This window comes from Watersipora subatra, chromosome 1 (assembly GCF_963576615.1).
Source record: "Watersipora subatra chromosome 1, tzWatSuba1.1, whole genome shotgun sequence".
NCBI classification, from domain to species: Eukaryota; Metazoa; Bryozoa; class Gymnolaemata; order Cheilostomatida; family Watersiporidae; genus Watersipora; species Watersipora subatra.
The window spans coordinates 31,649,486-31,661,792 of record NC_088708.1 but is presented as its reverse complement, the minus strand read 5'-3'; the positions used below and the strand labels follow the sequence as shown (position 1 = coordinate 31,661,792).

The 12,307-nt window shown below is 35.1% G+C and overlaps 1 protein-coding gene across 1 annotated transcript in view; it reads left to right on the top strand.

The window, feature by feature from the left end:
* Positions 1–10,619, top strand: part of LOC137386464 (ubiquitin carboxyl-terminal hydrolase CYLD-like) — a 72,402-nt gene extending 61,783 nt beyond the window's left edge. The window contains exons 19-23 of the mRNA XM_068072840.1: positions 1,489–1,609; positions 3,327–3,435; positions 5,012–5,124; positions 9,254–9,458; positions 10,215–10,619. Coding sequence (XP_067928941.1) covers positions 1,489–1,609; positions 3,327–3,435; positions 5,012–5,124; positions 9,254–9,458; positions 10,215–10,429 — 763 coding nt within the window. The 3' untranslated portion in view covers positions 10,430–10,619. The remainder of the gene's footprint in view (positions 1–1,488; positions 1,610–3,326; positions 3,436–5,011; positions 5,125–9,253; positions 9,459–10,214) is intronic.
* Positions 10,620–12,307: the final 1,688 nt, after the last annotated feature.

Here is a 12,307-nt window from a genome sequence, read left to right as displayed (position 1 = left end):
ATACTAACAAAGAAGTATGATCAATGCTAAACTATTGAACCTAGGTAGAGTACTAACAAAGAAGTATGATCAATATTAAACTGTTGAATCAAGGTAGAATACCAACAAAGAAGTATGATCAATATTAAACTATATAACCAAGGTAGAATACTAACAAAGAAGTATGATCAATGCTAAACTATTGAACCTAGGTAGAGTACTAACAAAGAAGTATGATCAATATTAAACTGTTGAATCAAGGTAGAATACCAACAAAGAAGTATGATCAATATTAAACTATATAACCAAGGTAGAATACTAACAAAGAAGTATGATCAATATTAAACTGTTGAACCAAGGTAGAATACTAACAAAGAAGTATGATCAATATTAAACTGTTGAACCAAGGTAGAATACTAACAAAGAAGTATGATCAATATTAAACTGTTGAACCAATGTAGAATACTAATAAAGAAGTAAGATCAGTGTTAAACTGTTGAACCAAGGTAGAATACTAACAAAGAAGTAAGATCAATGTTAAACTATTGAACCAAGGTAGAATACTAACAAAGAAGTATGATCAATGTTAAACTGTTGAACCAAGGTAGAATACTAACAAAGAAGTATGATCAATATTAAACTGTTGAACCAAGGTAGAATACTAACAACGAAGTATGATCAATGTTAAACTATTGAACCAAGGTAGAATACTAACAAAGAAGTGTGATCAATATTAAACTGTTGAACCAAGGTAGAATACTAACAAAGAAGTATGATCAATATTAAACTGTTGAACCAATGTAGAATACTAATAAAGAAGTAAGATCAGTGTTAAACTATTGAACCAAGGTAGAATACTAACAAAGAAGTATGATCAGTGTTAAACTGTTGAACCTAGGTAGAATACTAACAAAGAAGTATGATCAATGTTAAACTATTGAACCAAGGTAGAATACTAACAAAGAAGTATGATCAATGTTAAACTATTGAACCATGGTAGAATACTAACAAAGAATTGTGATCAATGCTAAACTATTGAACCAAGGTAGAGTACTAACAAAGAAGTATGATCAATATTAAACTGTTGAACCAATGTAGAATACTAATAAAGAAGTAAGATCAGTGTTAAACTGTTGAACCAAGGTAGAATACTAACAAAGAAGTATGATCAATATTAAACTATATAACCAAGGTAGATTACCAACAGAGAAGTATGATCAATATTAAACTGTTGAACCAATGTAGAATACTAACAAAGAAGTATGATCAATATTAAATTATATAACCAAGGTAGAATACTAACAAAGAAGTATGATCAATATTAAACTGTTGGCTTTCGGTTGAGGTTTATTAACTATAATATATATCTAGGGAAGCTGTAAACTTCATCCATTTATCAGAGTATCAGTAAGAATGTGGGTGTTTGTTTGCCATGACTTCGCTCATTTTGTTATAATCAGAAGAGCACAAACTTCGTTCATAAATGACATATTTGCTTTTTATATATAGCAATGGTCAAGAGTCACACCTCTTTCAAATATATGCTGAGAAAGAAGATAACTTCAAGTTTCCCACTGTGCAAGAATTAGTGGAGCGAACGTGTTTGCAGGAGAAATTCAAATTTAAGAAGGTAAGCAGTTATTTACCATCCTCAGTAATGAGTGGCTGGCAACATTTGTCTCATTATTACTGTGTTACCATCTATATATATATATATAAATCTCAAGTTTCTCATTGTCTGTTTGGAGATCTTTCGGTCTGTCCGGCTATGGTTATTGAAATCTTGGATATTAAAATTCCGCATTCTGCTGGGGGGTAGGACTCACGAAGATTGCAACTAAATTTTAAATTCATGCGCTCTACCACTGAGCTATACAAGGCATATTGAACAAAGACATTATCGCATACCGTCTTACGTATGCACACACTAAATGACGCATTGTTTGAGCATTGCGCCCACGTGTTACGATGCCGCTGTTATGAAATAGTTTTTGCTTAACTTCATGAAACACGACACTTTTTTGTTAGGGCGATTTTTATCTGCCACACGATATCAACATTAATTTCTATCGAAGGTAAATTTGGTAAGTTGTGCACTGATTATATACGTTATTAAGAAATGTACATTGCTCGCCGTTGCGAGTTCAGCACTATTTGTTATTGTAAAAACGGATTCAAAATCAGATAAATGATAAAATTTTAGTTATAAGTTTGAAGTTTGCTAAAATACATACATGTGCTAATACTTCCTTCATGTCTGTTGTTAGTAATTTAACTAAATTCATTTAAGTTAGATTCAGGGTTTATGTTATACGTCTGTCTCAAAGGTAAGAGCTCTTCATGGTATTTACCGCACGTAGTACATTGTAATGTTACATTTTCTTGCAGATCATAGCCACTAAATAAACTAAAGTTATTGTAGGTAACTACAGTTTGTAAGGTTAATTTTTTGTTACTTGTTTTTAATTATGATGATTTTGGTGATTTTTACCTGGAGGTGTTTGCATTAAATAATTACCATTGGTTTCTATACCACGCCATACAATATTTTCGCATTATGCCAACAATGAAATGAATTAAAATCATATAATTGTGCACCAAATAATTTTTATTGAAATTGTAGCAAAACAGAATATATTTTGCCATTACTTGTAAGGATTTTACATTCAAATACTTTTACAGTTTTATTTTTTCTCTTAATATATTTCAACAAAACACTTTTTTCATGATATGAAATTAAAAGTTACAGTTTGAAAAAGTTAGAAAACCTTTACAATTTTCTTTTTTCTCTGAATTTATTTGAACTACACAAAAACACTTTTCTCATGAAATGAAGTTTAAAAATTAGAATGGTAACAATTTTATATGTTAAATAAAAACAAACATTCTGTCCAAAAAATTTATTACCTGGGCTACGCCGGCCATTCACCAAGTCGCATACTAATTCAAGCTACAAAAATGCTCATCGTGACTTGTGCCTGGGGCGATATTTTATAGTGTTTGATCTCTCCATTGCTGCGGCTATCTTTATCCATTCTTGTGTATGTTTATTATTATTTTCACTCCCAGAATGCCTTCAAATCTTGTCCCATGGTTTGACCATCCCCCATTTCCGCCGTATTAGACATTCTCTCGAACTAGGTGGTGTCTAGTTCTTTGTGTAAGTATGTCAAATCTTTTGCAACCCCTCTTACGTTGTTTGAGATGTCCTAGACTACCCGCATTCCCATGCCTTATCACACCATTCACCTTTCTCCTCACCAGAGAAAAAGACCAACCATTCTGTATTAGTTGTTAAAATACTTTGGTGCTAGTATATGAAGTAAAATGCTCTCCTATTCTTCCAGATTCCACCATACCTGATCCTGAACCTTCCAAGGTTTGGTAAAGCCTACAAAATGTATGATCAGGTAATGCCTAGCATGGAGCTAGATGTTACTGACTTACTTGCAGGAGGTATGATTAATAATCCTTTACTCACTTTCTCTTGCTCCTCACCTCCTGTTTATTACTGACAAGCAGCCTCTTTGCAACATGAACTGTGTTTCAAGATTTGTTGTTTTTTGTCAGAGAATTTGATCAGTATTTGTAGGCATATACATGTATTTATGGGAGGTAGTTTTCATTACAGTACCAACATCATTTTCACAATAATGTATTTTTACGCACCAAAGAATATATGCTACATATTGAGGGAAACAACATGTAAATAAGAAATTTTAGTTGCAAAATTATTTTTGCAACTAATAATTTTGCAAAATAATATCATAAGAATAATATGGGCTGTGTTAAGACAGTTATCAGAGTAAGATGGTATGGCTTTAGCGACAATCAGCTGGTCTGAAATTACCAGAATTTGACAAAAAGAATGTTGTATGACACCTCAATACAAACATATTACAAGGCATCAACTCAAATATGTCACAAGGTACTGATGCAAACATGCTACAAGGCACTGAGGCAAACCTGTCACATATATCCAATAACCATCAATCAAAATGTTGATCGTGGTTAGGTTATCCAGGTAATAGATAAATAACTTTTATCCAAATAACAAATAAATAGATTTATTCTGATAACAGAACTATCTGCAGTATGGATGAATATAAATCAAACGGTCTGCAGCATTTAATAAGGGGCTAATGTGAAACTGTTCTCATGCTGATAGTATATTTACTAGGACACATACAAGAAATGAAAATAGCTCAGATTGACACACTGCAAGCCTAGTTATCTCCCCATGACATTTGTTACACGTGATAATCCGCTCAATTTGGTTTGTTTGGAGATATTACAAAAGTCCTGCAAATACATATTCCTTTTTGAATTAGAGTTTATTCTCAAATTTAGAAGTTTGTCAGGTCTCAAACAAATCAAGGTTCAAACAACGAATGTAGGCTTTTTGTTTCAAATGCTGAACCACAATTCAGAACCAAACGCTCCTAAGATAAGCCAAGGAATCTCGGCAGCACGATTCAGGCACCAATTGACATTCTCTTTCATTATCTTTAGTGTTTAGCCGTTACGTGCAGATGTGCTCTTGGGCATTTACTAAATACTGACCGTATTTTATCTTTTCCTCATTGCATTGGTTATCGTTCAATTTTTATATTGTGTCGAATAAAGCACACAAACTACTTTTGCATTTTTTTATTTCTCACAAAATGATAAAAAAGTGAGGTAGAGTGTGAGCTGCTATAGATATTGTAATACTGTTTCCAGTCTATCCTGCCCTATTAATTGAGTATTTATGGCTAATTCAGTTTACTTTATATATTACATAATAGTTTTCTTAATCTTCAGTTTATGGTGTAAAATAATGTGAAATGATCATAAAGTAGTTTTTTGGATTTTGAAACGAATTAAAATGATTAACATCATTTGTAACAGAAAAACTTGTTTCAGAATTCCAAGTAATTGGTTTGCGAGCGACTTTCTGGAAAAAATAGTGGTTGAATACCATGGCAGGGCCTCAAATATGCCTCAAATATGTTAAAGCGCTTTATCGGTAACCAGGATCTCTATCTTGCAGCTCATCAGTCGTGCTACGTATGTGGCAATGATGCCCATTACGAGTGTTACGGCTGCTACAAGGAGCACCCTGAGTTTTCTAAGTCTTCTTTCTGTGGCAGCTGCATAGATGATGTGAGTTGCTCTTACATTATGGGTCTGTTATTGATGCTGTCTGTTAATTATACATGTAAAGGGTGACCCTATTCGAGACTACTATTACTGTATTGAAAGCTCTTCAAGTTTCCAGTAAAATCAATAGATGGTAAGATAAATGTTCTAGTCTTTTATTAATCTTAACTCATCATGCTGTCAAACATATTAGTAGAATTGACAGAATAGTTAGAATTATAATAAATGTCAAAGCTTGATAAATTAAGAAAGTTAGTTTCTACTTATAAAAATTACTGGTTTTTTAGAGTTCAATTTAATTAAGAAATCTGACCAACAGCTACTTACTAAGGCTTGATTATTTTAAAACTGAACAATGTGCGTATGTTCCGCTTTCCTTTTCGCTTTAGCATAGTTTTGCTTCGATACAGACTTCCTATTCAAATTCTTGAGTCGCTGCACACAAGTCCTTATCCAATGAGAATGCTCGCTAGCCTCCGACTCAATCGTGTTGCTAGGTGATGAGAACTCCATCAGTTGTAGATATCACTTGTGATAGATGTAGTGATGGTCGTACGCTTTGTAATAGATTACAGTGAACAAACTAAACAAAGCCTATGTTTGGCCTAATAAATAACCCTCCCAATACAATGACCTGTAAGTCAGGAGTGCCGTAAGCGATTGTCTCAGGGGTGCCAGAGAATAACTGAATGATTGGCGCAGTTCAACTGTAAGTTGGATAGTGTAAGTTGCTATGCCAAATGTTGCTGGTTCGATACCTGTATGAAGCAATCTGTTTTTCCGACCTCCAATCGTAGCTTTGGACAGACGAATGCGGTTATTATTATGGTAAAGATTTCTCTAAACTACAGTCATGTTCAAAAGTATGAAGGCGCCCAAGAATTTTCCTAATTCTCTTATGTTTGAATTTTAGAATTCAATAAGCCCATTATGGTAGGATATAGAGTGCTGCTTTTAAAGACTGGTAAACAAGAAAAACAGATATAGGACATTCTCAGCACTGAAATCATACCAGGTTTTTGTATTTGTACAAAAACTTGTCTTACACACTTTTGTAAGACAAGTACAACTGCTTATATTTCAGAAATGCTGCATTATTGTGGCCGGCTCCATACTTTTGCAAATGGCAGTAAATCGAACACAAGCTCTAGGCGTTTTGCTCCATCGTTCTACAACCTGTTCAATATTTTGTAGAATTTTTCACTTGCGCAGTCTATGAGCTTACCTACCCAAATACTGTTGCTGATGATAGATTTCTGTTCAGAAATGAAATTTTGTAAAAAAAAATCAAACGTGTGACTTCTGATAAACGAACTACAGTCAAACATGGATAACTCGAACTTCACGAGACCGAGCAAAAGTGTTCGAATTATCAGAGCGTTCAAGTTATCAGAGCACTGTCACAAGTCCATGTATTTACTTATTTATTAGTAGATACATGTACATATGCAAACTATAATATAAATCAAAAGCACAAATGGCTTGTTTCAAATTAAATGCTTCTAATGTAAAGTTTAAAATGTTTTTATCAAAAAGTATAGAGATTTTTCTATCACTTGAGGTTGGTTTGTTGTTTGAGGTGATGTTATTGCCAGGACGTTTTATTAGATTGACATTGGAAAAACTTGATCGTTGTTGAAATGCTCAAAAGAAAAGACATCTTTTTCTTTTGAGCGTTTTACCCACGATCAATTTTGCCAATTTTTCTTGAAGTTTATGCAACTTCAAGAAAAAGTTACCAAAGAAAAATCCCTTACTTTACCTGGGATTCGTTAAGAGCAACACTCCGAGGCAGTTCAATTAAAAGTTTTACGAGGTTTAACGGTACATTGTATATCACTCACGCTTTTTGAATGGATACTTATTGAATGTACACACGTATTCTGTGTTTAGGTCAAACGATGAATAGTTTTTTTAGCTAAGACAACGTATACGTTTAATAAAAACAATTTTTAAGACGTTTTAAACATTCAACATTCCGACGTTGATTCAACACGGAATCAACGTCGGAAAACTATTCGTCACGGGCTAGCCGGGTCACGCACTCAAGGATTTTCGCCACGCACACAAAACAACATGCTGTTTTTGTTTTGTATGTGCGTGGCGAAAATCCTTGCGCGCGTGACCCGGCAAGCCCGTGCTATTAATCGTATAGCAGTATAAATCAAATTTGACCAAACCTTTAGAAAAGTCGTTGACAAAATTATTTTGCCGATGGTGGTAATAACAACGCTTATGAATTACGAAAAGATGAGGTTTACCTCTATGGCTTTGAATAAAGTGATTTTCTAAAGCGATAACAACCGTTTCGGTAGCCGTTGGGCAAAAAAACAGTTCGAATTAACAGTGTTGAGTTCGAGTTATCTATAGCAATTTATCATTACGTGGGAACGGACCAAAGAAACCGTTTGAATTAACCATGTGTTCGAGCTATCCGTGGACGAGTTATCCATGTTTGACTGTACATGTATTTGTGTAAGCTGAATAAAGTATTTCTTTGTATTTATAATAAGTAATATAAATATGCTCGCTTTCATGTAATTCGCATAATGATTGGTTGTCATGAGTGATTTTGCCTCGCCATTGGTTGATTGCTTGGTTTTGGGGATATCAGTGGTCCACTAAGGTTGTACATGTACATTAGAGAATCTATCTCATATTGTAAAAGGTCAGAAGAGTGTTTTTAAATTAAATAATACATGTGCAAAGCAAAAAGAATTTTGTTTAAAATAAATACTGAGATTCTGTGATATAATACCGAGCAAAGATGTATTAAAAAAATTCAATTTCTGTTTGAAGCAATATAACGGAAATTGATAGACAAACTTTCAAAGGGAAGCAATTCCACTAGTTGTTATGAAAACTACCTGGTATACATTAGTGCTGGGCACGGGTAGTAATACTCGTTGAACTCGCGGGTTTATCTTCTCTCGAGTATCGGGTAATAGAGATTTCGGGTATTCCGGTCCTTCGGGTTCAGGTTTTGACTTTCAAGTTCGGGTTTTGGTACACGGATCCATCGGGTAGTGTTAACAAAAACCCGGTCTATTGCATCCTGCGCTCTTAGTCTGGGACCACAAGGCATCTCTGTGTCATTTTTGCTAAGGAAGCATGACAATGGAGTTTAACGAGTCCTTAATTTAATAGATAGAATAAAATATATCATACCTTATTTACTATGCCTACTAGAAATATTGTAGTCAAGCAGTGATTACTTGTCATTAAAAGGTGAGAAGAAATACTTACATCACATTTTATTTGCGCAATTAGCCAAATCGGCTTCGTAAACAAATCTATGCCATTTTTGATACGGCGCGTGTTCGCTATCATCGATAACATATAGGTCCTTAGTCTGTTTCCGCTATCGCCTTGTTAGAAACAGCTATCAGCGTTGATAGTAGCTTTGATAGCAGCATTGATAGCAGCGCTGATAGTGAAAATTTAATAACTCTGTTTAAAATTATTACCACAGCTAGCTATGATGGATTGCATAATTCATTATAACCAAGTTCTACTAAGCCAACAAGCCTTACTAACGGAAAAAGCCGATAATGTAAAGTTTTTTATGATATTTGGAGCACCGTCTACAAAAAGTCAGAGGTACATAGAACATGCTTAAGTATTAAGCTACCATAGACCCTATCTTCTGCCACCTGTTGACACGAAAATGCCCTGTAGCCCCAGACTATCTTGACTGTTTAACAATCCACCTGTTAACGCTGCGAGTACGAATGTTAGTCAATAAAAACTGTGAAAAATGATAAATAAATTGAAAAGAAATATAATTGCTTTGTAAATTTGAAGATAAATCTGTTTAGAAAATTTAAACATAAAATCCATATCAATAAACCCGATACCCGAAAAACCCGTAGGCAAAGAAATACCCGAGCCTAGCACTACTAGCTACCCGATACTCGAAAAACCCGAACAGAAGGGGGCGGGTCTAAACCCGTTGACCAAGAAGTACTCGTGCCCAGCACTAGTATACATGCAGTTATTGGTAAGATTTCATCAATATAACAGAGAATTTGCTGAGTCATTGCTTCATATGAGGCTGCAGATAGGGGCTTGTGTCAGGCCTGCTTCAGACTAAACCACATTTATAACCAGGCGTTTTTGTCTTTCCTTCCAGTACCATCAAGCCAAAACTCGGCGGCATCATCAACCGCAAGTGCTAGAAGATATGGACAAACATGAAGGATTTTCATCAGCCAAGTGCGTTCTTAAGCTAGCTGCCGTGCTTTGTATTGAAACCTCGCACTATGTCGCCTTTGTCGGCAGTGACACTACAGCCGATGCCGAGTGGTACTTCTTTGACAGCATGGCTGATAGAGAAGGTGGGTGCATTGGTTGCTCGCTTGTCTCCTGTCTTCATTGGCTTGATCTTATGGTAAACTTCTATCTGTAAAAGCAGAATGCTTGTCTGTTAATACTAAAGATGGTAAAAGAGAAGATTGGTTGTTTGTTAGTATCAAAGATGGTGAAACAGAAGAATGGTTGTCTGTTAGTATCAGAGATGATAAAAGAGAAGAATAGTTGTCTGTTAGTATCAAAATAGCCGCTGTATGCAAATGTTTGCTTTTAAGGTTTTATCATGTAATGACATTCTAGCGACCTTGATAGGTGTTGTTAGTTACTGATAATTAGTCCTCATCAGGTCCACTGGCTACACATCTAACTCCTAGAATTGCATTCGTTTTCTCTGTTCACTCACCTAAAGGTTATACAGTCATATTCTATATATGGGCGTGTCCATAAATGATGGAACATTTTGTGATGTCCCATCATTTACGCATGTTGCACTTCATAGCTCCGGAACTACTATTTTGAAATCAGTAATTTTTATTATATCTGAAAGCCATGAAAATACTGCATCAATTCAAAAATTTTATAATGGGAGCAAGTGTGCATGTGTAGTGACATCAAATAACTATAATGTCAGATTATTTTTTATGGACATGCCCATATTCCTTATACAGTCAAACCAGAGACCATTACACGCGCAAAACTAAGGGAATAGAGAGCGTGTGCCTCACAATTGGTATGTTAGTGAATTAGGCCGAAGAGATGGCTGTACAACACATATTTTTTAGGTACAACCAACATACCTAAAGTAGAGAGAATTCCGAAATTCAGACAGCTGTTGAGTGAAGTTACTGAAGAAAATATAAACAAGGTTTCACCACTTTTGCGTAGGCTAGTTAAAGATGGCTACATCTGCTTCTATGCTAACCCTGACCTTTCCCAATACAATGCCCTTAAGCTTCCAGATACCATCACGGATCCGAGGGGTGTTGTAAGATTATGAAGTGACACTCTTTTCAGCTGTCGTAAGCTGGCAGCATTTGCTCATCGCTGCACCGCTAATTTGTTAGCTCATAGTTTAAGAATAGTCTAATTAATTTGTCTTGGTACCTTTTTGATAACTGGAGGATTTTGTAGATAGCATGTCTACTTCCTTTTAGTAATTTCTAACCTCCTTTGCATTGAAATAAAATATCTTGTTTATATATATTATTTACAATCAGCAACTCATAGCTTTGTATCAATACAATTCATCCGATGCCAAATCCTTGCTATTTATTAATGCTACTCTAAGTTTCAACATCTAATAAACTGTTCACATAAGACAAGCATGTTTTAGCTTGCACGATTTCGATTCTGCAAATTAAAATTGTCACAAAATGTATGGCAGGTAGTTAGTTCATGTATAATAGGTGCTGGTAATAAGAAGTCCTGGTTCAGCCCATCTATATATCTATACTAGCTGCACCACCCGGCGTTGCTCGTGTAATAGAAGAGTATTTGGACAGAAAAATGATTTTTATTTAACATATAACAACATTTGCCATTCCAACTTTCAAACTACATATGAGAAAGTTTTTTGTTTCATAAACAATGAGAAGTGGCCAAAAGTAGTGAGTGTTTTGCTATTAGCCAGTTTAATAATGTGAGTGAACAGCTTCTCGTGACATTATGCTATGACTTGCGTCACACGTAAAGCAGTTAGGTATTGCTCTGATACAATGACTTATATTGGCAAGGTAGCAAATCGACTTCCGTAGTCCAGTGTGCTAGGCGTAAGACTGTTGAACGGTTAAGTCCGAGATTGAATCCTCTTCGGTACGCAATATTTATTCCAAGAATTTGAGATCTATAGCCGGATTTCCGACGAACACACGACACACGGGCTTTGAGAAATATATATATAGATATACCCTATATTTCTCAAAGTATGTCCAAATGTGTATTCTAGGCTTGATTGTCCGGCTATAGCAATTATTAGAACAGTTGTAGCTGGACAACAATGCAGATGCAGTCATGGCTTACCGCCATTAGAAGCCTATCTTATTAAGCAGTTTCCATTGGCAATATGCCAGGCTAATAGCTTGAAAGGTACAGTTGTTTGACAGTTTTAAAACCTTAACAGTTGTTTTTATTTTTCTCTTAATGTATTTCAACTACACAAAACACTTCTCTCATGATATGTGATTTGAAGGTTAGAATGGGAAATGTTGTTATATGTTAAATACAAATCAATTTTCTGTCCAAAGACTTTTTTATTAACCAGGCAACGCCGGGTAGTTCAGCTAATCAAAACATAAAACATAAACTGCGATATGGTAACTTCTGCTATTTCCAAACATGAAACAAAGCCTCTATTGCATACACTAGAAACTATGGTTCTCTGAATATTTGGTTCTGTTATACGTAAATAAATGTTTGTTACAACTGATATTTAATACATATACTATACTAACTGAATGTCGGATTCAATCGCACAGGTAAAGAAAAAGCTTTTGCACAAACAATTTATTCTTAGTCAACATACTTTTACATACCAGCATTTACCTTTCTAACTTTTAAATGAAGGTGTCTGTGCTTAAAGTTTAATTAAGTTTATGCTATACTTCGACTTACGAGCTTAATGCGTTCCGAGACTGAGCTCGTATGTCAATTTACTCGCATGTTGGTGCAATTTATTTATATACTAGCTGCATTACCCGCCTACAGTAACAGATTCACGTGCAGCATAAGGTTTATTGAGAGTTGGCTTTCATACTGTAAAACAACTCCAAATATGCAGTTACATCTCCGTCTCTCCCCTCTCCCTCCCTCTTCCTCCCCCTCTCTCTCCCTCTCGCTCTCTCCCCCCTCTCCTCCTCGCTCTCCCTCTCTCTCCCCT